Source organism: Lactuca sativa, chromosome 6, assembly GCF_002870075.4.
Source record: "Lactuca sativa cultivar Salinas chromosome 6, Lsat_Salinas_v11, whole genome shotgun sequence".
Classification (NCBI taxonomy): Eukaryota; Viridiplantae; Streptophyta; class Magnoliopsida; order Asterales; family Asteraceae; genus Lactuca; species Lactuca sativa.
The window spans coordinates 16694269-16722190 of NC_056628.2; the positions used below are offsets into that span (position 1 = coordinate 16694269).

At 33.8% G+C, this 27922-nt stretch overlaps 3 protein-coding genes across 5 annotated transcripts; 1 reads left to right on the plus strand and 2 right to left on the minus strand.

Annotated features, from left to right (window-relative positions):
• Window positions 1-694: 694 nt before the first annotated feature.
• Window positions 695-5003, minus strand: LOC111913057 (protein ROLLING AND ERECT LEAF 2). The gene is made up of 5 exons (XM_023908786.3): window positions 4691-5003; window positions 3173-4325; window positions 2849-3024; window positions 2534-2757; window positions 695-1708 (listed from the first exon to the last, which is right to left on the minus strand). The coding sequence occupies exons 2-5, from the start codon at window positions 4269-4271 to the stop codon at window positions 919-921; spliced, it is 2289 nt and encodes a 762-aa protein (XP_023764554.2). The 5' UTR covers window positions 4272-4325; window positions 4691-5003; the 3' UTR covers window positions 695-918.
• An 8344-nt stretch (window positions 5004-13347) lies between these two features.
• On the minus strand, window positions 13348-17224 carry LOC111913074 (uncharacterized). Its single transcript, XM_042896037.2, has 15 exons — window positions 17156-17224; window positions 16864-16869; window positions 16756-16814; window positions 16359-16460; window positions 15949-16020; window positions 15621-15692; window positions 15481-15506; window positions 15274-15343; window positions 14930-15047; window positions 14768-14831; window positions 14658-14703; window positions 14392-14452; window positions 14144-14305; window positions 13922-14084; window positions 13348-13853 (listed from the first exon to the last, which is right to left on the minus strand). Exons 1-15 carry the CDS (start codon window positions 17222-17224, stop codon window positions 13348-13350), a joined length of 1596 nt encoding a protein of 531 aa, XP_042751971.2.
• A 4156-nt stretch (window positions 17225-21380) lies between these two features.
• Window positions 21381-27534, plus strand: LOC111913055 (helicase and polymerase-containing protein TEBICHI). Of its 3 annotated transcripts, XM_023908783.3 has the most exons (16): window positions 21382-21780; window positions 22840-22892; window positions 23004-23220; window positions 23296-23781; window positions 23954-24018; window positions 24094-24199; window positions 24291-24491; window positions 24563-24706; window positions 24817-24978; window positions 25059-25298; window positions 25395-25607; window positions 25676-26026; window positions 26106-26258; window positions 26350-26559; window positions 26673-26891; window positions 26989-27534. In XM_023908783.3, the coding sequence occupies exons 1-16, from the start codon at window positions 21745-21747 to the stop codon at window positions 27493-27495; spliced, it is 3363 nt and encodes a 1120-aa protein (XP_023764551.1). In that variant the 5' UTR covers window positions 21382-21744; the 3' UTR covers window positions 27496-27534. The 3 variants fall into 3 exon arrangements, with proteins under 3 accessions (XP_023764550.1, XP_023764551.1, XP_023764552.1); XM_023908782.3 differs by having other exon boundaries at window positions 21381-21780; window positions 22840-23220; XM_023908784.3 differs by having other exon boundaries at window positions 21383-21780; window positions 22892-23220.
• The last annotated feature ends 388 nt before the right edge of the window (window positions 27535-27922 follow it).

The following is a 27922-nucleotide window of genomic DNA, read 5'->3' on the forward strand; positions in this document are numbered from 1 at the left end:
AAACCAAAACCACAACCAAAATTTGTTAAATTATCAAAAACCAAGGTTGTGTTTGGCACACCACAACTAGCTTATTTTTCGAGGTTTTTTATATTATCGTGTTTGGTAAGCCAAAAAGTAGCTTATAAGCTAGCTTTTTAGGAGCTTTTTTTTTAGTTTTTCAAATACACTCTTTAATTAATTATAGAAGCATATATTCTTACATGTCCTTTTATGTCATTTTATATATTTAAGTTAGCTTTTCAGCTAGTTTTACCAAAAGTTATTTTTTATCAGCTAGTACGCCAAACATAGCCCGAATCTCGGTTATTAAATACAAGTCGAATTTTCCGTTACAAATTTTGGTTTTTTATGGGTTCTTTTCAATCCCAAAAACTAGGCCCATCTATAAATAAAGAAAAAAGATTTACAAAAGATTTGAACAATATCTTGCATTAATTGCTTGTACCACCAAAAGGACATGCTTGTGCAGTGGTCCTATAAATGTACAAATGGGTAATGCATCTTGTCAAATTGGGCAGCGGTCCTACAAATGTACAAATGGGTAATGCATCTTGTGAAATTATTGGCAATTTGCCTGATGTGGTACAAGCCAATAATGCAAGAAACTCATCTCAACAAAATATATAAATGACTCATGATGCATCATGCAGAACATTAGTGCACAAAAAAACATACCTTCTTTCACATCAAATCATTGAACTCGCCAAATATATAATTGCAACTGCATAGTAGGCATAGTAGATGCATTACTAACTTGCACCATTATGTACAAGTAAATGATGCATAAAAAACGTACCCGTGTAAAATACGAAATTGCATACTTGCAATTAGTTATAAAAAAACACAACAAATTTGGCGAGTTTTCAGCATACAACAAGATCAAAAAACCGATAAGAAATCTGGCAAGAATCGAACTTAATTTCCATTCTGTCGATTCTGTGAATGCACGATCGATCTCAATCGTTGATACGAATCCCTACAAACATGAGCATAATCCGACATGGCTCTAAAAAGCTCAGGCAATCGAATCTTTAAACTCCCTAAAGATTTATCCCTCACTTGAGCACAAACCTTCTGATGAGCTTCCATTTCATCTTCAAGTCTCTTCTTCAACGTCTCCACCACAAACTGCCTTTCAGCAATCGGATCTTTAGGATCCGTACCCGGATTCGTTTCATCTTGTGGGCCCCGCCTCATAATATACTTCTGATACCAATCTTCAAAAGCCTGACTCTTCCTCAAGAACTCCTTCCTCGTTTCCTCCCATTTCTCCTTAAGCTTCATTTCCTCTTCTTGATGATTCATTATCGTTTCAATCACAGCAGCAAAAGACGAAATTGCACTTTTTGCGAGTTCATCCGGAAGCTTCTGAAGGTGATCGTGCCATGAATGGAGGAGGGTTTGGATCGGTGGGTGCTGGATTCTTGGCGGCGATGAGATTTTTTCTTTTAAGGAGCTTTCGATTGGTACTAGGTTTAGTTTGAGCCAATTGTTGAGGGCTTGAACGTAATGTTTTTGATGGGTTACTAGGGTTTCAAAGTGTGAGTGCCACCCTTGAACGACATGGTAGAGTTGAACTGTTCTTTCGTAGTGGTGTTTGGTGGTTTCTTTGGGTTCACCGGAGACATCAAGAGATTTGAGATCCGTGACGATTGTTAATTGGTTGTCGTGACGTTCGCACATTGAATCCCACATCTTTGACATCCTGCATGTTAATCAGAGGGATATTTTAGGTATTTTGAACACAAACTTGATTTTGTATTTGTTTGGTGGTCAAAGCGTAAAAAAGTAAACTTTAAGTCCTTAACTAAAACTTTTTGAATAGACACAATCACACAAAATCAAGAAATTGGGTGAGTTGTACCCCACTAGAAATGAATGCACAATTAACAGTAAAAACTACAAAAAGGACCCACTTATAACTTTGTTTCTATTTAGTAAAAAAATTATTTGTGGGCAGAATGGTCATTTTATTTGAGTACTTTATATCGGGACGAGGGTCAGGAGGGCCACCGAACTATTGTGTGATTGTCAATTATAAAAAGTTAAAAAGATGACACCCTTTAAAACCACCGAAAATTACCAAACTACCCATGATTTTGCATATGTTTGGAGGTCAAGATATAAAAATCGTAAACTTCAAATCCTTGCTTAAAATTTTTGGTAATTTTGAATAGAAACAAACTCTATGAAGGTAGGTGAGACAAGGATGGGGCCTGGCCTGGGTGCAATGGTGGTGGGGATGAAGATTTGGTCAGACTGTAAAGTACAAGTCACCAATGCATGAATAGTAATAAATGCAAGATCTAAAAAATTTAAAATCAGAAGTTGTGTATGCTTGGTAAAAAAGACCCCTCAACTTTATTTTAGTTCATTAAACTAAAAACTTAACCAAGGGCACAATGGTCATTTTACTTCCGGATAATCTGAGCCCCATTTGACCTTTTTTTATAGTCTTCAATATCCTAAACTATCGAAGGTTATTTTAGATATTTGACTGATATTCAGACAGACAGATAGCAAAACTTACCCGTCAAGAAGAGCCACAAGTTTGGGATATAACTGCTTATCACGGATATCATTAACTTCGGAAACAGTCGAATCCAAAGATTGCATGTCAACGATGTATCGCGTGTGCAAATGACTCACAGCCGCCTTTGTTTTTTCCAAAGATTCCGTACTCGCACCACGTTTTTTCAATTTGTTAAGTAACGAAACCTTCCTTTGATACTCAAGCTTCATAAGCTCCCCGGCCTATATCAATGAACAAGAGATATATATAACAAATGCAACGTTTTCTTTGATGTAAAATTACCATTTTGCCCTTTGGTATAGAAAAACATACCTTTACTTCTTCGTAGAGCTTTTTCTCCCATGCTAGGAGCTTATCGAGCACAGTGGCATGTGTCTCGTATTTATCCTCATCATATTCATCGTTACCATTGTCACCATTAGGTGCGCCTTTGAATGATCTATTCCATGTGATCACGCGCATCACTCTTGCAGCATGATCAATGTGACCTACAAAAAAAAACATAAAAATTACAATGTTGCCATTGCTTGCATTTAATCCGTTTTGGAATGTATTCAAATTTCAAAATGAAATTACGTATTGGCCCATACGGATTTACTAACTATGTAATCATGTACAAAAAGAAAGGCCTGTCACCTCGATTATCAGCAAAGTTGGAGTGATAATGCAACCGTGTGGTCTCGAGCATTCTGGAAACCTCTTGTGCACTCTCAGAAGCTTTCAAGAACTCATCATCAATTTTTGCCAGAATCTTCAACAAATTCACACTACTTGACCCAACAACCATACCGCTGCCACCGTTCACCGCCCCTCCTCCTCCTCTCCGGTTGAGATCCGGTGGTGCTGTGTTAGAATGCGTGAACTGTTTTGCCATCACTGGTGTCTCCTCTTCCTCTGTTGTAAACCCCTCCATCACCACTTTCTCTGGTGTTTTTGGCTCAACCTGATGGTGGTGGAGGTGGTCGTTCCGGTGGAGGTGGTGGTGCTGCTGGTGGTGCGCACCGTTAATTTGCTCTTCCTCCTCCTCCTCTTCCTCATCCTTTTCATCAATAACATCGTCATATTCTTCATTCAAATGTGACCACTGCATACCACCCATATCAAAGTAATCCCATGGCATCTTTTCACCATCCGGTGGTGGAGGAGGAGGAGCCACCGGAGTTTGAGGCAGAGGTGATGGAGTCTCGTCAACTGCCGCCATCCTGCCGCTGCTCTTCCGCCCTTTTCTCACTCTCAAATCCGTATCATGATCTTCTTCCTCCTCCTCTTCATCTTCCTCAAGTATAGCTCCATTATTTATCTTCCGGCCACCCTTTTTGGCCACAGAGATTGCCGGCATTGTAACTGATCTCTGTAGTGGCGGTGTTGAGATAGGGGAGAAGCTAGGCAATGGTGGTGGAGCAGGGGTGTATGTAGAAGTAGGCGGCGTATAAGTAGATGTAGGTGGCGGGGGAGGTGGCGGGAAATGATGCTCCATTGGCGGTGGAGGAGGTGGTGGTTCCGATGACTCACCACCGCCGCCGCCACCACCCAAATGAGGATGGTAGACTTCATCAGCTTCGCCTTGTGCATAATCACTCAGGGCAGCCCCGGTGTTCTTTAGAGCCATAGCGTAACCAGAATGGCCGGAAGCGAAAGCATTTCTCGCCGTCACGGCTTCCTTCATGAAATTCCGGCGATCCTTGCATCTAGAAACAGCTTCCTCATTCTCAATCTTAGATTGAGCACAACCCATTTCGATTTTACTAATATCTTCTCTAGGGTTTCGATTAACTCAACAGGAGTTTTCCTGAAAGAGAAGACACAGTTAAAGACGGCTTAGATTCCATAGCTTTTTACATAAAGTCGCAGCTTTTTCGCTCCAGAATATGAATCTTTTTTCCTGATTTAAACCAGACTAGAGATTTTTTTATGGGTTAAAAAAACAAAACACAAACCATGTACCTCGGATTCCATTATACCTTCAAAAATCACATATCTTTGTCTACGAACCTTCTCAAGATATTACAAAAGATGAATTTTACAGAAAATGTTTTTGGATGAAAAACAAAAAACCCAAATTAAAAGATGAGACATTTATACGAAAATACAGACACATAATCAAAGACTCGCAACCTAGAGATGTTCTATGGTTGAAGATCGAAGAAGACATACCTCTTGCGTCATCAATGTAAATACTTTCTGGGTTCGAGAGGAAATGAGTTTGTTTTCTCTTCTGGGTAGGGTTTTAAGGAGAATCAATTGATTATAAATGTTGAAATTAATAAGCAGGAATTAACAGCACAGTCAAAACACTGAAGAACACAGAGATAGAGGTGTTGATAAGAAAGTGATGAAAATAATCAAGAAATGGAGAACAGCATGAGAGAGAGGGACGAAAAAGGAGAAAGAGACAAAATTGGGGGTGAAGGGAAGAACATGAGAGCACGAGAGCGGTGGCAGAGAGGAGAGAGAGAGAGAGGAGAGGAGTGCATTCTCCCAGGGTTTGTACATACGAGTGGCGTTATTACGCGCCAGTGATTGACGCGTGGATTTGACTCGCGCATTTAAAATGATAAAAGAGCACAACGGTCACAATATTCGAGGTTTGTTGAACGACGCCGTAAGAGTGTTAGTTTCCATGCTTAATGTTTTAATCAAAAAATACATATTATGAAAAACAATAAAACCGTGCTTTCTTTTTCGAAAATTAGTAATCTAACCCGTCTTTAAAGTGTATTTGAAGAAATATCCATTAAAAAAAATAATAAAAATAACCCTTCGCTCAAAATTAGACATTCCAAACCAAGAAATAATATTTTTTTTGGAGTAAATTACACTAGAATCATGTAATTTTTACTGATTTTGGGAAGTCGTAATGAATTTCGGACTAAAATTTTGCGTTTCGAAAAGAAAAAAAGAATCAAAAAATATTCCAAAATATGAAAAACAATTACAGAAAAAAATCATTTTCTTTTACTTAAGTTTAACAAATAATTAAACAAACATAGTAATGTTAAACTATATATATGATATTAGTATATAAAATTGAATATTTTATTGAAAACAAACATAGTAATGTTAAATTATATATGATATTAGTATATAAAATTGAATATTTTATTGAAAAACAGTGATATTAAATATTTCAAAATGTAACATTCATAATCCTAAAAAATAAGAAGATATTTTTGGAAATTATAAAAATAAATAAATACATAAAACTCCGGAATAAAAGCATTTTGGAGAAAGTACGTATTTTTCAAAAACTAAAAAATATAATTATTTTCTTTGAAAATCACATTTATAATGGTTAGATTATTTTTTTTTGAAACAACAAACTATCTATAAACCTATTTCTAAATATCACTTATGTCTCTTAAGAGACATGAACGCATGACCTCTTATTTGAAATGATCACTTCTTACCATTAGGCCAAAACCCTTTTAGAAATAGTTAGATTACTTAAGTTCTTTTTTTTGTAAAAGAAGTATAATATTTAATTTAACATTAATTATTTAAAGAAAGAAATTTTGATGAGAGTAGTTCAAATCCATTTATCTATCAATGCATTTTTAGAGAATGAAATGAAACGTAGGCCTGACAATCGTGTCGTGTTCGGGTTGGCGTGTCGCGGGTTGGCGGGTTGGCGGGTCAAAATATGTCAACTCAAACACAACCCATTTAAATATACAGGTCACGGGTTGGCGGGTCACGGGTTGGCGGGTTTGGAACTTAAACTCATATATGACCCACCAACCCATTTATTTATACGGGTTCACAAGTTAGCGGGTTCGTGGGTCAGATTTGGGTTCGTGGGTCTAAATTTTAGATATTTAAGTCTTAAACATCCAAATGAAAATTAAAAACATTCATAGAAACATGTTACAGACTTAGTCTTATAGGTTACGACTTATGACCTTAGACCATCCACCACGAGTAATAATGTCAAAACAATCAAATGGTTTATGAATAAATGGTATATATTATATAATACTTATTAAATATTAATACTTGATACATAAATACATTTAAAAATATAATAATTTTTTTATTAAGAATATTAACGGGTTGGCGGGTCAACCCGTTTATTTTTTGAGAAACTCATATATGACCCGTTTAATAAACGGGTTGGCGGGTTGACGGGTTGACGGGTTGGCGGATTGAAAAACTCAACCCAAATCCATTTATTTCGTGTCGTGTCGCGGGTCGTGTCGAGAATTGTCAGCCCTAATGAAATGTGATTATTAAAGAATGACATTATTTTCAAGTAAACTTTTGACTTTTAAGGAATTAAATTTATGATTCTTTATTTTCATGTTGAGTGAGTATTGTATATCGTTAACATTTTGTAAAATAGGAAAGGAGTTACCTAACTTTTGTAAGAATAAAATATGTTTCATTAAATCGAAATATTCTTAAAGAATGAAACATATTTTCATGTTATGTGTTATTGTTTATATATATATATATATATATATATATATATATATATATATATATATATATATATATATATATATATATATATATATATATTTGCATATATTTTGATTTCCTGATAAATAATTTGGTTTTTAAAAGTAATAATCTGGATTTAATATTTTAACTTGGTTTCCAAAAATATAGTTATTTTCTTTTTCGATCTGTTAATCAAACGTCATACTTACTATTTAATAACCTTACAATTAATTAATGGTAATTATATTGTAAATGTTATCTCATGTTAACATCATGCACCCTTATATCATAATTTATTTTTTAATCAAATGATCACAATTTAGTCACACATTCACACAATATTTTATGATTCACATTTGATCTTAACTTGTATATGGAGAGCTAGAATCATATGTATATAGTTATTGTGTTAATGTGTAACTAAATATGAGTCAGTCATTTTAAAACTATTTGTAAGGGCATATAGGTAAATAACTAATTAGATTAATTAATTACATTTAATTAATCCCCTTTCATTTAGGTAACCAAGATTGACCAAGATTCATGCCTAAAATTCACGCCATTCTTTTTATTTACCTCCTGACTTCGCTCCATCGAATCAGGAAACCTCCAGGAAGACCTTCTCCAGCCGCATTCACCATCATCGGGTGCACCATCTTGGTCGCCGCCATTAACACATCCCAAATCACCATCATCGATCAGACCTAGATCATTCGTATACCATCATCTCTATGACACAACCATATTATTGCGATTCTTATTTGTTTCAATACATGTTATCTAAGAATCGATTGAACTCATTATAGCATTTTTCAGGGTTCATGTAAGTTTATTCTAAAATTCTTAAAGAATCAAGTTGGTGTGGTGTTCACCGCCGCCCACTGCCTCTTTTTTGAGGCCCCATGTTCATAAAAATGCAATCTTGATAAGTCATCTTGGCTCATGCATGAGTTAGAGTTACTCTTATGGTTCTTTTTTTAGTATTTGGCCCCATTAATCCATGAAAGTGTGTAAAGTTGCCAACTTTACGTGTTAAGACACCATTTAGGATCAAATATGAGAGTTTGGCTTAGTGGCTTAACCAATTAAGTGCTTAACGGAAGGCTTGGTTGTCTGTGGAGTACGTTGGGCGTACCTAACTCGTACATTGTGATTTGTACGTACTGGCCCCAGAGGGAGTACGTTGGGCGTAAGTCTATGTACGTTGGGCTTGGACTTTTAGGGTTTGGGCCTTGTTAGGCAAATAGTCTTTTTGACCTTGGGGAATTATTAAGATTTAGGCCATCTTGGATTAGGCCCATGATGAGTTTTGGGCCCATTAGAAAGTTGGGCCATATTAGGCTTTTTGGTGCTAGTGGATTAGGCCTCAGATTACGGGTCAAGTGAGGAAAGGGTAAAATGGACTTTTACCCTAAGTGTTGGACAACTCCACTAGGATTCCAGTTATGGGTTGTGGACCAATTATTAATTGAGTCTTATTTATTGATGCTAGCGTGAGGATTTTTCGGATCAACGGTCCAAGCTTTTATCTGAGATATTCAGCGGCTTGAGGTAAGTTTCCTCATCATGTTTGGCAGGTCGCAGACACCAATTTTGGCTCATGGTTTATTATGATTAGGATGCTAGTTGTCTGTGTAACTCTTGCATGTATGTTATCTGATATGTATATCGGCGGGGTTCGATGCCAGGCGGGGCCTGACGAGTGTATTGTATGTTATTTATCTTTGTGATTATTACATGTGTTTATGTGTTTGTATGTATACTGGGCGGGGCCTCATGAATGTGATGAAGCGGGGCCCATCTCATATTACTGACATATCTGTTTCGAGCAGGGCTCGTCGGCTCGATGTCGGGCGGGGCCCAACGTAGGACGGGGGCCATTATATGTTTGATATGTATGGTATGTGGTGTTTTGGGAAACTCACTAAGCTTTGTGCTTACAGTTTTCAGTTTATGTTTCAAATACTTCGGGTTCGAAAGAGAAGAGCTTAGGATGACCGCATTGCACAGTTTATGTTTCAAATACTTTGGATTGGTAGTTTGACATACTCTGATTTTCTTGTATGGTTTTATAAAACACGTTTGGGTTGATGGTTTTTATTATAATTAAAATGAAATTTTTATTCTTAATTTTTGGGGCGTTATATATATATATATATATATATATATATATATATATATATATATATATATATATATATATATATATATATATATATATATAGAGAGAGAGAGAGAGAGAGATCATGTAATATTTGAAATTTATTTATTAAACTTTTAATGTTTTAAAACTTTAATAAGTATTATCTTAACTAGATGTGAGACCTATGTATTACATGAGTTTATTTTAAAAAAATTAAATATGAAATTTTAACAATTTGAAAAGTTTGAATTTATATAAAAAATGAGAAAAATTTTGAATTATTAAAATTAATGAGACTTTAATGTATTTAAATATATTACATATATAAATCATTTCTAATAAATAGCTTACATATTAAATGTGTAATTTTAATTTAATAAAATGAAAAATACAATAAAATGACATGTGGAAAATAGAAAATTTAAAATTTCTATAAAATGTCATGTGTTCAAACAAAGGAGAAGAGGACATGTGACAAAAAACCTTCATTTATTATAGTATATGATATTTTTTTCATGTTTTATCTTAATACGATTTTATGAGTATTATCTTATAAAATAAAAATTAACCATTCATAAGAGAACCTTATTCCAAATCTATGATGTATAATTGCTGCTAGTCTCATTAACTTCCATTTATTTGGTATTTTTTCAACGTTGAGTATGAGATTTTTATCTTGTGTTCACATTGCTCAATCTATACCTAAAATAACACGTAGTACTTTTTTTTTTCCAAAACTTAGATTGACAAATATTTTGGTTTTTGGATGGAAAAGCATGGCTACATGGATCTAAAAGTTTTCTCATAATGAAGCGGATGATTTACTGTCGGTCGGATAATTTTAAAAGTTGTCTTATACAAAGTGATAAAACTGAAGAAATGATGCATTGATAATTATTAATTAACGTGTGTATTTTATTCGTGTTTGATATTTGATTTCTACCATATAGATCTTTTTTAATAGAGTTCAAGGGTCATACATAGTAATGTCATGGATCTAAATTCTGAAAATTTTCTCGTAGACTTGTAAAACAAATTTTACTATAGGTTAGATAATTTTAAAAAATTTCTTATACAAAGTGATAAAACTAAGAAATGATGCATGTATAATTAACGTGTTTATTTTGTTAGTGTTTGATATTGTTGGTTTTTTACCATATAAATCTTTTTAAGAGAGTCAAGGGTCATACATATTACATAGTAATGTTATCCCTTAAGCTCTACGAGCATAGATTTATAGAAAAGAAAAACTAACGAGTTAAGGTCGCAGTTTATTATCCGTTGTTATGTGATTTTATGGTTAAAGTGGAAAAAGTATTCCATAGAGCATATTTAATATTTATAAAGTAAGATAGTGGCGAAATGAGATTATTTCCCACTTTTCGTTAAAACAATTATCGTATTCAAAAAGGAAAAATCTTAAAGAAAACTATATACAACCAAAATATGAAATTTTTAGCCAAATCTGGACAAATCCACGGTTCTTTTCAAAAAGATAATCATAAAGGCTTTTTTCGTGGATTCCACCTCTTATATTTTCATTTATTTTTCCATAAAAATGTTTATATATAATGAAAAAAAAAAAAAAAAAAAAAAAAAAAAAAAAAACTGATTTCTTTAAAGGAAGCAAGCGTTTGATATGAGTTTGAGTTTGGTGAAAGGCAGATGACAAGCATAAGTTTAGGTTAAACTAACAAATGACTACTTACACTTAACGGAGGTTTGTGTTTGGTGTTTGCTACAACTACTAATCGTATAGTTTAGATTGGAGTAGAACTATCCATTAAAGTGGTTGGAGAATGCAACAATAGGTCACCATTTGGAATATTCGACTGATTAACTTTTATGTGAATGATGTAATTATAACCATAATATTAGTTAATTATTACATTTGTTTATCATTGTGGTGCATAAATGATACAACATGTACTCTTTTCTCTTATTTGTTGTGGAGAAAACAATCAAATTGGTTACAAAACATGTTATCAATGAAACATGAAAAGGTCATTCAAATTACATTAAATAGCAACCTCTTATCACATGTTTTGAAAGACTTCAATGCCACGTAATTGCCATATGGCATTATCATTTATTTTAAACTTTTATTTAATTGTTCTGTTAAAAAATTGCTGTTACGTATCCATCCAAACCATCGATTTACACCAACTCCAGCCATCACCATCATCTTTTTCGCCAATAGGTGGCAAAAACATTTTGAGACCCTTAACCCATAAGAAAACCACAAAACCTTAATTAACACTCATAATTACTCTTTGGTAAAACTACACATGCATTACACAAATTCCTAAATTAAACTCGCATTTATTCATATAAGATAGATATATGTGTATTTTTTTTACTACAATTTATAAAAAAAAATGCAAGGATTTTTTTACTTTCCTTTTTTATTGAAATGTCACCCAAACGTTGATGTTTGTGGGATTCGAAGTTGACTCTCGCTCTATTTTGAAGTGTTTATACTTAGCTATTCTTCACCATTTGGCCTTGTTGATGGTGCTATAAAAAATATTTCTTTTATGTCCTAATATTTCACAGTTGCACCGTTATTATTTTTTCTTTCAATTTTTCAAATATGACCACGTAAGACCTCTTATATCACATCATAATCATATTCTCTTGCAATATTAAAAGATGATCGCCAAATCACCAATGTGCATCGATAATAACTAATGTCGCTTGTTTTTTTCTAATAGAATGTTCTTGTTGATTTTTTGTGAAATTTGTCACAATAATTTATGACAAAACTTCTCAACCACGTACAACATGTATTCTTGCAAATTACCCCAATTAGTAATTAATTGTAGTTGCAAGCTAGATGATTATAAATGGATAACATTGGTTAACATGTTCCTTAGTCACGTTCTTCTCTTTTCTACTTAAGAAATTATAATCCAAATGTTTTTGGTTTGAAAATTGTTTGTTAGATCATTTAAGAACTTTAATTAATTTTTTTTTAAAAAGAGTTCCAATCTCCTTTGATACCAACAAAGGTGATTCTTTTTGTAAACTTTTCTAACAAAGAATTTTAGTGTCCAATGCTTGATGCTTCACAAGTCCACCAAGGTCCACTACTAGAAAAATAGCCTTTTACGACGCTCATTGCGCGTCAAGGAAGACCCTGTCATAAAGAGAGACAACGCGCATTTACGACACGCAATGCGTATCAAGGAAGGCCTTGTCATAAAGGAAGACGACACGCATTCGCATGTCGTAACCTTACGACGCGCGTGTTAATGACGCGCAATGCGTATCAAGAAACCCCTGTCAAGAAAGGCCATGTCATAAATAAAGATGACACACATTTTTGCGTATCATAATTTTAAATGTTTAAAAAAATATATTATTTTATTGATTTACTAATTTTCAAATTAAATAATACATTGAAAATCTCATAATACAAAATAAAATACCATAAATAACAAAGATAATTCGTTTCACTAATATATCAAATATAAATAATTATTCCAATAGTGAGTAATGTTATAAAAAAATGAACTCATTTATATACAATTGCATTATCTAGCTTACTATGTGCCAACAAATCTCTGTGTGTTTACTTTTGCTTGAGTCTCGTTTCCTCCAAAGCTTCTAGCCATGCCAAAATATGATATCTTAGGGTTCATGTCCAAATCAAGTAAAACATTGCTAGCTTAAATTCATCAAGTCCTTGGCGTGAAGTCTTAGATTGAATCTTAATTGTAATCTCCAATCCTTCTAGCAGACCCTAAAGATCATTATTGGCCATGTAGCAGGATCTTGCAATCTCTTTTCTGCCTTCTTATTACTTGCAGCATCTTCTGCCTGTTTGACCAAGGTTGCGCCTTCAGCAGCAACATGCTGCCTTGTGTCAAAAAGATAAAAACAAATGACAACAAATACAAATAATTGCATTCTACTTAAAAAAAATAGAATCTAACTCCTAAATCACAAACTTTTTTAAACATACTAGAGACAGGATCCAATCCATGAGGTATTTTTGGAAAATAGTCTGAACATTCTTGACAAATCATAAACCTGCAAGTGAAGGGTAGAAAGGGAAGAAACAAATGTTCACAACCAGTAACAAATCTAAACACTAGAAGTTTCACAGTGATTGTTGATTCCTATAAACTCAAATGTGAGATGAAAGGCTTGTTTACAACCAGTAAGAAATACTAAGTAGAAAGAAACAAGCCCTTAATCCAGTAAGTTATATATAAGTGTTCCTTCACTTAACAATAGCTCCTTTCTTTCTCTTGATCATTCCAGTCAAGACGACATTTGTAACTTTAGTCGTCCCTTCAACATTAACCTTAATAAAATTAAACATCAACTTATCATCGACTTCATGAAAAAATCTAGCATAAGGATAACAAACCCCAACGTTATTTATCAAAACCCTAACATCTATACCAGCAACTGTTTCCTTAATCCTCCCAATCCCATGATCTAAATCACAACTAAAATCAACCACAACAACTTTGATTTGGGTTTGTTTGAATTTAGTTCGGATTGAATCTGAAACATCGTTTAGTTTAGCAAGATTCCGACCCACAAGAACCAAATTTAGTCCTTTACTGGCCAGTTGGAAGGCAAAGGCTTTACCAATACCATCTGTAGGACCCGTAACCAATGCCCATGACCCGTCTTTCTTGAGGTTTTTAGCGGGTCTGAGGAAATTAATGAACACCCAATTCAAGATTTGAAGGGATGATTTTAGTAGAGAAAAGGAACCTCCCAATTCAAGATTGGACCCAATACAATTATAAACATATTAAACTTCTCGTAGAGATCAAGGTTACCTGATGCTGTCAAATCAATCAGCAGCCTCACCAGTGCACAATTGCAGAAAAAAGGAACATCCCATTTGCTAGTATATTCTAACTGATATTCAGCCATATCAGCTACAAGTGACACTGATCTCCTGCGTAATCTAACATCAGCAGTGGCGTTGCTCAAAATGCCCTAGAAAACAAGTTTTAAATTAGAAAAGACTTTGATTTGTCAACTTCCACATGCGTTACCTTTAGCATTAGGTCGCCGCCTTCGAAATAGAACAATTTCAGGCCATTTAGGTTGTTTCTAATAATCGTTGAAACAACATACAACGCTTTTATGGCTTCTTCCTCTAACACACTAGATTTCACCATTGTCATTAGCTTTGGCAATGCTCCAAGTTCAAGGACCTAAATTTTACACATATACAACGATTTTAATTCCATGTTGAACTCCTATGACTTTGAAGCTAACAAACAAATGAATTTTAACTTACCTGTTTCTGAACTACAGGATTGTTTTGACTGGCTTTACCAACAATCCATGCACAAGCCACCCTTATTCAAGGATCTGGGTTACTAAGTTCCCGAATAACTGAAGCAAGACCTCTGAGTTTGTGCATATCTGAATGTAAATAAAAGCTCACAAATTATAAAATGGTTTGCACTTGCAAACTTTTTGCTGTGCAACATCAGGATTTTAACCTACCTGATTCAAAATCATTTATCAAATCAAGCATACCATCTATTCACTACTAATCACCTGTACATAGAGGTGTACCTAATTATGGTAATAACACAGTGTAACCCTATGTCATACACAAATGTCATATACAATATACAAATAGGATGCATATTAATTCGTTAATGTACATGTGTCACTGTCATGTACACAAGTATATGGATGCATCAAAGCACAACATAGACCACCAAGAACCTAGTACAATGCATAATTGATTCACAACACTTTCAGTTTCTTTAATTATTTCATTCTAATCAGTAAGTTAGCACGTCGTATATACCTCAGCTTCTAACCTTGATTTCCATTTGACGTTTCTGTAGCTCATCGGTAGATAACTGTTGAGCATCATGAACTTTTAATTCTAACTTTGCAGGATCTGAGTGACCTGTAGAAATGAGCATGAAATGCCAACTTCAGTTAGAAAAATATAACATTTAAAGCAATATAAACTTTTGTTCATTGTATAGGATAAACTAAAAATAACCATTCGCAGTATCATATTTTGTTCACTATATATATATATATATATATATATATATATATATATATATATATATATATATATATATATATAATGATATTGTAACCATATATAAATACATGAAGTAATGTTGATTGACGAAGGGGAATCACTAACATCTTTCTATTATTGAAAGTGAATGCCCATATGGGGATGTCTAGAGATATCGAGTTGTTATTAAAAAAACCTGAATTTATTAAAAATATTATATTTTAAATTTAACTGAAAAATGAAAATATGCAGGCAATTTGATCAAATCTTCTAATTAGGTAGTTACATACACATAGTCAAAACTCAGCCTTCCAATTGAATCGGGTACCATACCAGTCAACTTGTTGAAGCTTAGGTCTCTGCAAAAAAGATGGTTAAGATAAATTTAGAAGTATGATTAAATATTTCTTTAAAATTCCATATTTAGCAAAAAAATCTGCTTGAATTTAGATTGGTGTGCTTATATGACTCACAGGTTTTTCATGCCACACATATGTACTATGTACTCAGGTATTGAACCTATAAGCAAGCAATGTCTCAAGTACCTGCAGAAAATTAATTAAAAAAGTAATGTCAATTTTCTGTATGAAGTTAATAACTAAAATTCTCCCCCTTTCTATAACACAACCATGAAATCAACTTACAATTTAACCATCAGTGTTAGATTTTGTGGATTGGGGAAAGGTTGTACTTGGTCCAGTCAAATCAGTTATCCTCCTGAAAACCAAAATGCAAAATTAAAGTAAGTTTCATTAGTGGATGAAAAATTAGTTAAATTTTTTGGCACAAAGTCTGGCTCACAATTCTTGTAAGTTTGTCAACAGAGATATTGTAGAAAGAATAGGTCTCTCCATCGATGTTCCTTGCCAATCACTACACGATAAATGATTTTATTAAAATAAAAAACCATAAATATTTGGAAAATGGAAAAGATTTATAAAACTAGGAACAAGAAAAAGCAAGGTAATATACTCACAGTCTTATAAGCCTTGTCCAGTTTCCAATAGGATCAGGGGGAGAGAGATGTGTGCCAAGACCATGGATTCAAGAAGAAATACAATTTACAATTTAGTAATGTGAATAAAAAAAGGTAGAATTCTATAAGAATTAACAAAAACAAATCAATAAATGTTTGTTGGTATTTCTTGCAACAACCCTAATGTTCTTACACACTCTTCATATTATCAACAATAGAAAAAAAAACATATTACATGTTTGGGATTGGAGTTGTAAAAGCTAGAACAGAAGGAAGATGATGTAGAACACCATCCATAAACTCTTCACCAAATTTAGACATTCCATGTCTTGAGGACCTATCAGATTCAAAAAATACATTATGTCTATTTTCAGAAAAACTAATATGCACATGTGAACCAAACCCAATTTCATCTAATACATAGCAAAATTCACCACAAATAAGCATAACATGTCAAAGTCATGAAATTTGCAACAAACATGGTCTTATATTTTTTATCAAAAAAAATTAAAAATTAAATTAAATTAAAAAATAACTTTGGCATAAAAGTAGCAATCAACCCATGCTTCCTTGCAACAGCTTTGACAACTTCACATACATAAATCAAATGATCTGCAACATTATGTCCCTACCTTAAGCCCTCTATAGCTTCCCTGGTGTCTCCCTCAGGTCTATAACCCTTCCACCGGGTCTAGTCAAACAAATAAAAAATATATCTAAAAGTGAGATTACCAAAATACCATCACCTGTTTATGGAAATGATAATGTTTGTAACAGAAAATAGTTAAGATACCTTAAGCTAAAGTCAAGCTTTCCCATATCCCTCATTTATTTGGGTTAGAAATTGCACGTAGGACCTAATCTACATTCATAAGTGATTCAACAAAAGGTATAAGCTAATTGCACCCTACAAAATCTGTCACTGAGGCTCTATTGGTCATATTTATACACGTAAACTAACATATACAATAGGAAAACAATTAAACAATGAAGAAAAGGACTATGATGGTAGTAAGAATAGTATAGATATACCTGAGCCTCATAGTCTTTAATATACTCCTTAGCTCTGTTAAAGATAACTCTTGGTTTTTTTAGGTGCATCTAGATGAGCCAAAAACCATATGAATCCGGATTATCCAGAAGATCAGTTGGATATTGGACAGTCCAACATGAAGCAGTGTGGATCCACTTTGATATGTGTCATCGATGCTTTTTCTGGTTTCTGATAAAGAAAAGAAGATCAAAACAAGTACCGAATTGATTTTAAAATTATAAACCAACTCAAAATAAAATAAGAACTAAAACAAAATAGGAGTTTAATGCACAACATTTCGAATTTCCTAGTTCTACTAATAAACAATGAAGAGGATTAGTGAATAATAAGCATAAATTATTCAAAAAAAAAAAGATCAGCATCAAAAGAAGAATTCCAGAACTTATTTTAAAACACAAATATAACAATAAAAAACCAAATCCAAAACATCAATATATGTAACAAAACCTAAGGGGAAAACTTTCAATCAGGTTTCAAATTTTATGTTTAGGGTTTGGAAAGGGATATATACAGTAAAGTCCCAATATTTTCATCGATTTGACAAGAAAGTCCTAAACTTTATTTTTTTGACAGTAAAGTCCAAATTACCGGCAGTTTTTGAAACTTTTACCCTTTTTTCCCGGTTAGCCGGTAATTAGGACTTTTTTGTCAACAAAATAAAGTTTAGGACTTTCTTGTCAAATCGTCAATTAGGACTTTACTGTCAAAAAAATAAAGTTTAGGACTTTTTTGTCAAATCATTGAAAATATTGGGACTTTAGTGTATATATAATTTTTTTGGTTAGAAATTTAATGGTATGATACTCTTTAAGCATAAGAGTTATTGAAACCTTCTCTAATCAGCTATATCCTATTGAAATCCTTTACGTTTGCTTCTTGATAAATCGTTTTTTTAATCTCAACAAACAGACATTGAAAAAAATTGAGATAATCAAGAAAGAAAGAAAGAACCAGGGTTGTGTTGGCTTTTTGCAGTCTCAAAAATGGAGAAATTAGAAACCTAAAAAAACGAAATTGCCCTGGCTTTATACAAACACAAACAACACATGTCTAGTCAAAAGAGTGTGAATGTGGAGAAAGGAAAGAATGGCAATTTCGTTTTTTTTTTGTTTCTTATTTCTCCATTTTTGGAGTTGCAAAAAGTCAACACTACCCTAGTTCTTTCTTTCTTTCTTGATTATCTCAATTTTTTTCAATGTCGGTTTCTTGAGATTAAAAAAAACGATTTAACAAGAAGCAAAACGTTAAGGATTTCAATACGATCTAGCAGATTAGTGAAAGTTTCAATAACTCTTATGCTTAAAGAGTATCATACCATTAAATTTCTAACCAAAAAAAGTTATATATACACTAAAATCCCAATATTTTCAACGATTTGACAAAAAAGTCCTAAACTTTATTTTTTTGACAGTAAAGTCCTAATTGACGATTTGACAAGAAAGTCCTAAACTTTATTTTTTTGACAAAAAAATCCTAATTACCGGATAACCGGGAAAAAAGGGTAAAAGTTTCAAAAACTGCCGGTAATTTGGACTTTACTGTCATAAAAATAAAGTTTAGGACTTTCTTGTCAAATCGATGAAAATATTAGGACTTTACTGTATATATCTCTTTCCAAACCCTAAACCTATGTAGTCAATTGCGGCGCTATAGCGGTGCTATAGCGGCGCTATAGCGGTTAGCGGAGGTAAAGAAACGCTATTTCAAAATAGCGGTTTAGAATAGCGGTGGCGCTATTAACGCCGCGATTTACTGCTATTTAACGCGATTATGGTCACCGCTATAGCGGCGCTATAACCGTTATTTGAATAAAGTCCACTTTTGGGCTATTTTACATTAAAAAAAACATTTTTTATGTCATTCCATTGAATAAAATTGTTTTTTCTTAGCCCAAACAAAACTTTTGTGTCATTCCATTGAATAATATTGTGATTTTGGGATTGTCATTACATCCATTGAAACCATGTATGTGTTGTCTTGTTAATTGTGTTGAAGACTTGAAATACTACATTATGGTTAAATATCAAATTACTTAATCATTTTATTTGCTAATTGTGATTGTGTTGTAGTATGACAAAATGGTAAGCATTGCCTATGTTTTCTTGTTTAATGTGTTAAAATATGATTAACGTTGACATTGGTAACCGGTCTATGAAGTATGATTAACTAATTAAGTAATTATGGTATGTGAAGTATGATTAACTAAATATGATATGTGAAGTATGAGTTACTGATTAACTAATTAACTGGATCTGGTTGAAATTTAAAGTATGATTCACTGACTAATACTCTAATATATATAAATTGTACATCATATAAAAAACGCTATACCACCGCCATATCGCCGTGAGAACCGCGATTTCAAATAGCGGTCAGTGACCGCTATTATATTTTCGACCGCGATAACTGCTTAGCCCTAAACATAAAATTTGAAACCTGATTGAAAGTTTTCCCCTTAGGTTTTGTTACATATATTGATGTTTTGGATTTGGTTTTTTATTTTTTCGACTTTACTGTCATAAAAATCAGTAGTCGTTCAGCCTCTAAACGATCTATTTGGATTGTGTTTCTCCTTTGAATGTTACTTGAACTAGCATTACTCTAAAAAAAAAATAAGTTGTGCAGTACGAGACAATGCATGTAACAAATTATTGAGGATAAGATCATCCTCAAATGATGAATTGTTGTCGTTACCTTCCGTTATTATTTTCTGAACATTTGGATTCATGCTGAAAAAAGAGAGAAATGATAGAGAGAAAATGAAACAAACACACACACACACACACACACACACACACATATATATATATATATATATATATATATATATATATATATATATATATATATATATATATATATATATATATATATATATATATATATATGGCTAGGTTATAATATGGATGGACAACTATTGTGCAAACATGTAAACAGTGCTTTCTGATTAATTAACCTCTGATACTCGCTATGTGAAGCTTTTAAAACATCAAATTTAGATCTCCAGTTAGCCACTAGAACACCGATTTCTTGGATTGAATTAGTTTAGGGAAGGGAATAGTCAAAAGCATGGTTCTAAAGAGATGGTCATGACGTGACACATATCTGGTCATTTCAATTGAAACCACTGGTTGTGGTGAATGGACAACTAAAATGAGAAGATGAAATGATAAAGACATCTAACTAGATAGTAATATAAATCGTAAAAGAGTTAGATGAAATAATAAAACTATTTAAAATAGGGACCTAATGTGAATAAAATTAAAACCTTATTACTCTCTTTAAACGTTTATAACAACTATATTGGTGTAATATATATAAAAAAAACCTTAGGGACCTAATGTTGACAAAATCAAAACATTATTACTCTCTTTAAACGGTTATAACAACCATGTTGGTGTAATATTTATAAAAAAACCTTAAGGACCTAATACGGACAAAATTAAAACCTTATTACCCTCTTTAAATGGTTATAACAACCATGTTGGTGTAATATGTATAAAAAAAACCTTAAGGACCTAATGTGGACAAAATTAAAACCTTATTACCCTCATCGGTCATTAATTCGTTATGAACATGGACTACGAGGGTATTTTGGTCTTTAATTTTCTTGTCCTACCTTCTTCCATCATTTTGGATGAGACAAAAAAAAATAAAAAATTAGAAGTTTAGTCCCTAGTTCCATTTTTTTTTTGCTAAACGCAAACAAAATTGATTTAGTTTTGTTGTGTTGTGTTGAGTGCCATGCACCAAACTGTACATAGGGATGTCAATGGGGGGAAACGGGACGGGGAGTGCATCCCCCGCCCCCGCTCCCCCGAAAATTCCATGTTTCCTTGCTCCTGCCCCCGCTCCCGAAATGTCCATCCTTCCTACCCACGCCCCCACCCCGAAACCCCTTAATACCCCCACCCTCACCCTCATTCCTCCGCCCTCCGATTGATTTTGGGTTGCCTTTTTTGGGCTAAAAAAACTGTTATTTGGCTAAAAAATATTTTTTAGGTAACAAATAACTATTTATAGTAGAATTTTACATATTAAAAATAAAAAAATCATGACATCTTATAAACATTATATTAACAACTTAAAAACATAATTTTTTGTTGAATTTTAAAAGTTCAAAATCATGTTATAGTTTTATTATATATATATATATATATATATATATATATATATATATATATAATTTATTAACGGGGCTCTATGGAGGTTTCGGGACGGGGCTGCCACCCCGTTTCTGCCTCTGAAATTAAAACGAAGTTAAACTTGCTGTCAATCCCATCCCCACCCCTAATTTTTTAATAAATACTCCAAAACGGACGGACCCATATGATCGATGTCCCACCAAACTTTTTGAGGCCTAACCCAAGAAAGAAAAAAAAGAAAAAAAGAAAAAAGGAGTTTTATACAATGCAACGCGGAGATAGTTGGAGGCTGGAGCAATGCAAGAATTGGCGGTCTTCATTTGAGATTCAAATGAATCATTTGAACTGTTCGATGATGGCATACAAATGAACTAGGGCTCAGACGCTCAGTCGCCTGAATTTCTCTCAAAAATCTTGCAAAAATGGCGTCAGGTGCCTCATGCTCCCGCGTTGATCAGGTTTGTTTTAATCGCTCTCTCCCAATCGTCAATCTCGCCAAAGCCATATTTTCTATGAAATATTCGATGGCAGTCAAACACACTAACGACAACTAATATCCGCAGCAATTAGGTTAAATTTAGAATGGATCTTCTGGGTAATTTAAATTTCATAAGTTAAAAAGTTTATAGCCCTGTTAGAAGATTGATTTTGTTTCATCCAATTTTGAAAATGCGAGCTATTCAGATTTGCTCTTATCTTTATTGCTCTTTGGTAAGTGAATATTGAGAATTTTAAGCTTGGTATGCAGTATGCTCATATTAATTTAAAATTATCTATGCAACACAACATGAATCTCCAAACAGAAGCACACCAGTCCATATCAGCAGCTGAATCTATCGACCATGGTTTTTCCCTGTTCTACAGAAGTAACAGAACCATGGAAACTAAAGCTTGGTGTGCTTTACTTATGCAGAATGGGGGTTGTATAGATAGTCACTTAATAGTTTTGATTAGCTGTTCATAAAAGTAAAAGAAGAAATCAGCTTACTTCATAATTGGTATTTCTTTTTCTAAAACCGCGAACTTGACAAAAGGTTTGATATTAAACTTAAAGATGCCTGGTTTTGTTTACCAACACCAAAGTATGCACTTTGTTGGTTTTGCCTCTATCTGTCTACCTCGCGAGTACACATTTTTTTCCATGTATTGTACATAGTTATATTTATTAAGCAAAAAGTTGCGTGTATTGGTTTCACATTTTTTGTACACCTGGCACACCATTTCATCTCAGTGACCTTTTTTCTTCTTATAGTTTCATTCTATATTTAACTAGTTACATAATCATGTCAATACAAGGAACATAACACACATTCACATTTTCTTGAGGCATCTGTTTGTATAAGTTATATATAGTGGACTTTGAGTATGATTCAGAGCTGTCTTATTTAAGCTGTCTGCTTTTCAATTTCAGTTTATGTGCATATTAGTATACATTAAAAAGGAAGAATACACTTTTCTTTGTATTTCCCTAACGTCCAATTTTTGCCATGCGTTGCTGAATTTATTACTATGTGCAGTTCTACTGTTCAAAGAAGAAGCATAAGTTTGTATCACCTCTTTTAAAACCAGGGTTAGTTGAACTTGAACAACAATCAAAACTTTCATTTGAAGGGTCTCCTAGGGATAAGCTTTCTTCATCCAGATATCTAGCGTGTTCACAAAATGAAAATGGTTGTCATAGGCAAGATCAAGTAAGAAGAAACCTGATATCAGAGATAGAATCCTCTTTAAGAAATGAACATGTTGGAGGTCTGCAGTGTAATTCTTCAAATAAAAGACAGGGGAGTCCATCTGTGCTAGATTTGGAAGATAAATCGATGAAGAAGAGGCCTTTAAGTAGTTTTCGTTCATCTGACCATATCTCTAAATATGGAGAATTGTCTTACAATTCCAAAGAGGTAGACCATGTCATAACAACTATTTTGCAGCTTCACTACACTTTCTTTGAATAATGTGGTTTCTTTATCTTGCAGACTAATGTTGGTGGTAACAATTCAGTGCATGAATTGAGCTTGAGGAAATGCATTAGAACATCTATGGAAGCTGTTGATGTGACATCATGCAATACACCAAACCTGTCAGAAGTCAAAGTTGGAGCTGAAAAAACTCCTCAGTCAATGCGTGGAAGCTCCATTTTTTCACCAGGAGACGCGTTCTGGAAAGAGGCAATCCAGGTGGTTGATGATATGTCCTATCATAATGAAGATCTTCCTGAAAAGGTTGTTGAAGAATCCAAAGGATCTGAAAATGATGTATTGAATCAACCTAATCATAACAGAACATCTAATACACCAAGTACAGACATCAGAACTTGTAATGTGAACATTCTTAAAAGTGTAGAAAGTAGCTCATCAAGCTGCGTGACTTCTAATGATTGTTTGGATATTGGGAATTGGCTCCCTTCAGAGTTATGCAACACATATAAGAGAAAGGGTATATCAAAACTGTATCCTTGGCAGGTAATTTTCTAGTCCTTTTGATCTCACCCTTTTCTGCTTATGTTATTACTCCATGAAGGAATATTACAAGGTGATTGTCTCTGTTACACAACAAGAACCTGAATCACCTAATATTATAGTCATTTACTTCAAAGTTTAATGTCCAATGTTCAATTCAATTTTCATTTTCCAGGTGGACTGCCTTCAAGTGGATGGGGTGTTACAAAAAAGGAACCTTGTGTATTGTGCATCTACAAGGTACTTATCATAAGATTTGTGCTAAATCTTTTCTACTTAATCACTTTTTCATAACCATTTGTTTTTCTGGCATAGTGCTGGGAAAAGTTTTGTTGCAGAAATCCTGATGTTACGTAGAATGCTGTCAACAAGAAAAGTGGCAATTCTTGTTCTTCCCTATGTGTCCATTTGTACAGAGAAGGTGGACTATTGCCTTACTCGTGCATTGTATTTGTTGAGAGTTGTATGTAAATATGTAATATGTATTGATTATTTGTCTTTAAGTGATGCAGACAGCACATCTTGAAGCCTTACTTGAACCAATTGGTGCACGTGTTCGTAGTTATTATGGAAGCCAAAGTGGTGGCACACTTCCTAAAGATACCTCTGTAGCTGTTTGCACAATCGAGAAGGCAAATTCCCTACTCAACAGATTGCTGGAAGAGAGGCGTTTGTCAGAAGTTGGGATCATAGTTATTGATGAACTTCACATGGTACTTTGAATTTGGTATCTTTGAACATTATGATGCAAAGAATACATTCTTTTAATCATTTTGTTTGGCAGGTTGGAGATCAGCACAGGGGATATCTCTTGGAACTTATGCTGACAAAACTTCGGTATGGAGCTGGTGACCCCACTCATGATCTTCAAATTGTTGGGATGAGTGCCACCTTGCCCAATGTCAGTGCTGTTGCTGATTGGCTTCAAGTAAGTTGTAGAAAACATTGGTCATGATGCATATCAAGAATCTGAAAACACTACCTTATTAAGTGGTTGAATGCTTATATCTTGTTATTGAAATAAAATTAGTTTTTCAGGCAGCTTTATACCAGACAGATTTCCGACCTGTTCCACTTGAGGAGTATATCAAAGTTGGAAACTCAGTTTATAACAAAAAGATGGAACTTGTCAAAACAATCTCAAAAAGATCTGATCTTGGTGGTAAAGATCCTGATCATATCATAGAATTATGCAATGAGGTACATTGTTTGATATATATAAATTCTTATAAGTTATGAACCTGAATGTTTATACTTTATACATTGCATATTGTATTTAGGTTGTCCAAGAGGGTCATTCAGTGTTGATCTTTTGTTCAAGTCGTAAAGGATGTGAATCAACTGCTAGGCATGTTGCAAAGTACCTTAAGCAATTCTCTGTGAATACCCTTAATGGTGAAAATGAATATCCTGATATTGCTTCTGCCATTGATGCATTGCAAAAGTCTCCAGCAGGATTAGATCCTGTATTATCTGAAACACTTTCTTCAGGTGTTGCCTATCACCATGCTGGTCTTACAGTATGTATATTAATACTATACACTCTTTTTCCCATTATTACTTTAGGTTAGATGTTGAAGCTTTTGAGAAATTTCATTTCTGATTATTACTTACAGATTGAAGAAAGAGAAATTGTTGAAAACTGTTATCGTAAAGGTTTAGTACGCGTGTTAACTGCCACATCAACATTAGCAGCTGGAGTGAATCTTCCTGCAAGAAGAGTTATCTTCAGACAACCTCGTATTGGTCGTGATTTTTTAGATGGGACAAGATACAGACAAATGTCCGGGCGGGCGGGTCGCACCGGAATCGATACGAAAGGAGAAAGTGTATGTTGACTTTTTGTATTTACAAGCATGTTACTACTTGCTGCTTACTCGTGTGTTTGTGGAATTAGGTGTTAATATGCAAACCTGAAGAAGTGAAAAAAATTATGGAAGTGATTCATGAGTCGTGTCCACCATTGCGTTCTTGTTTGTCAGAAGACAAGAATGGAATGACACATGCCATCTTGGAAGGTGTTGCTGGTGGAATTGTTCAAACTGCTAATGACATTCATCGATATGTGAGATGCACTCTTCTGAATTCAACACAACCATTTGAAGATGTTGTAAAATCAGCAAAAGATTCTCTCAAGTGGCTTTGTCATAGAAAGTTTCTTGAATGGAGTGAAGATACTAAGTTATACAGTTCCACACCTCTTGGCCTTGCTTCTTTTGGCAGCTCTCTTTGTCCTGAGGAGTCACTTGTATGCAACACATTTTGACAATATATACATTTAACTCTAATATCTAATAATTAAAAAATATTATATATATTGTTTGTAGATTGTGTTGGATGACCTTTCAAGGGCGAGAGCAGGATTTGTACTCTCATCAGATTTGCACTTGTTATACTTGGTGACACCAACTAATGTTGATGTTGAGCCAGATTGGGAATTATACTATGAAAGATTCTTGCAACTCCCTGTTCTTGATCAAGTAAGCTTGTTGTCTTTTTTATTTATTTATTTTTTTTAATGTGTTTTTGGGTGAGATTTATATAATGGGTGGGCCCTTGTCCTTGTTGCAGTGTGTTGGAAACCGTGTTGGAGTGCAAGAAGCATTTTTGAGGAGAATGGCTCATGGAGCTACAATTCGCACTTCAGAAAGATCAAGGCATGATTTGAAAGGACTTGGGGTGTCAGTGTCAGTGTCAACCAATAACATCCTTACAGATGATCAAATGCTTCGTGTGTGTAAGAGATTCTATGTTGCACTCATCTTGTCAAGACTCATACAGGTTGCTAATGCTAAATTGCTAATCATCTTCTCAACACAATCTTGAATCTTGATTCTTTTTCATTTTTCATTCATCTTTTTTGCACTGTTTTTGAATGAATATGAATTATGAAGGAAGCACCTGTGATGGAGGTTTGTGAAGGTTTCAAGGTGGCACGTGGAATGGTTCAATCATTGCAAGAAAATGCTGGAAGATTTGCATCTATGGTTTCAGTCTTTTGTGAAAGACTTGGTTGGCATGATTTAGAAAACTTGATTTCCAAGTTCCAAAATCGTGTCTCATTTGGTGTAAAAGCTGAGATTGCTGAGCTTACAACCATTCCATTTGTCAAGGTTTGAATTCTTTTTACTTTTTTTTTTTTTTTTCTAAGTTTGATTTGAAATTACTTTTTATTTGTTTTTTTAATATGATTGTATGAATGTTTTGTAGGGTTTTAGAGCAAGGGCACTTTATAAAGCTGGATTGCGTACACCCCAAGCAATTGCTGAAGCATCCATACCTGAAGTTGTTAAAGCCATTTTTGAACCTTCAGATAAATTGGCGCAAAGGCTTATTCAACTGGGAGTGGCTAAAAAGATAATGAATGGGGCCCGCAAAATTGTCCTTGAAAAAGCTGATGAAGCAAGGGCTGCTGCTTTTTCAGCTTATAAGGCTCTTGGAGTTGATGTTCCTCACTTTTCTGTGAAAGGAGGCGATATATACTCAAGAAGTGAGGTAATGAAGGGGGAAAATTCATCTAATGATAATGATATGGCCTTAAGTAAATCATGTGGTGATAACTCGGTGTCTTGCATTATTGATTGTGAAGATAAATCTAGCTATGATCACATCAATCATGCTTCATCTTTTCAACTGGGAAAAGTTGGTATGAAGGAAAAGAATTTTAATCAACATCTTGTTGTTACACCTTACAAAATTTCATTAGACATGCAATAATAATACCAAATAATAAATAATGTTGCTTGCTTCTTGTTATGTATTTGTTGTTGTGATGAGTTGGTGTTTCATATGCTAATTGTCAAATAACAAGTGTGCATGTTTGTAAGAGTGAAATATATTTATTTCCAAGAGTAATTCTTGAGTTAATTACCAATATACCCACTTTTTACATCCACACATGTGAATGACCAATGTACAATAGCAGATTGGATATCGTAGTTGATCATTCACAAATGAACAATTAACATGTCAACCATTGATATTCAATATTCACATGTAAATGACTGTTGTGTACAACAAACTTACAATATCAAATCGTTACTTTTGGTTGGTTATTGAGTCATTGACATGTGAACGGTCTATGTACTTCATCCAAAAAATGTGCATTGTCAACAACCACATGTTATCTCGTTAGATGCGAGTT

Bases quoted from the DNA above. Each gene is read 5' to 3' on its own strand.
- LOC111913055 (XM_023908782.3), top strand. From the start codon at position 21,745: ATGGCGTCAGGTGCCTCATGCTCCCGCGTTGATCAG. The intron at 23,782-23,953 runs GTAATTTTCTAG...TTCATTTTCCAG, and splicing joins CAAAACTGTATCCTTGGCAG to GTGGACTGCCTTCAAGTGGA. The intron at 24,492-24,562 runs GTACTTTGAATT...TTTGTTTGGCAG, and splicing joins TTATTGATGAACTTCACATG to GTTGGAGATCAGCACAGGGG.
- LOC111913074 (XM_042896037.2), bottom strand. From the start codon at position 17,224: ATGCACCTAAAAAAACCAAGAGTTATCTTTAACAGAGCTAAGGAGTAT. The intron at 15,048-15,273 runs GTTAGTGATTCC...TTCTAACTGAAG, and splicing joins ACTTTCAATAATAGAAAGAT to TTGGCATTTCATGCTCATTT. The intron at 14,306-14,391 runs GTAAGTTAAAAT...TGTAAAATTTAG, and splicing joins ATCCTGTAGTTCAGAAACAG to GTCCTTGAACTTGGAGCATT.
- LOC111913057 (XM_023908786.3), bottom strand. From the start codon at position 4,271: ATGGGTTGTGCTCAATCTAAGATTGAGAATGAGGAAGCTGTTTCTAGA. The intron at 3,025-3,172 runs GTGACAGGCCTT...TTTTTTTTGTAG, and splicing joins CAACTTTGCTGATAATCGAG to GTCACATTGATCATGCTGCA. The intron at 1,709-2,533 runs GTAAGTTTTGCT...ATTAACATGCAG, and splicing joins CTTGTGGCTCTTCTTGACGG to GATGTCAAAGATGTGGGATT.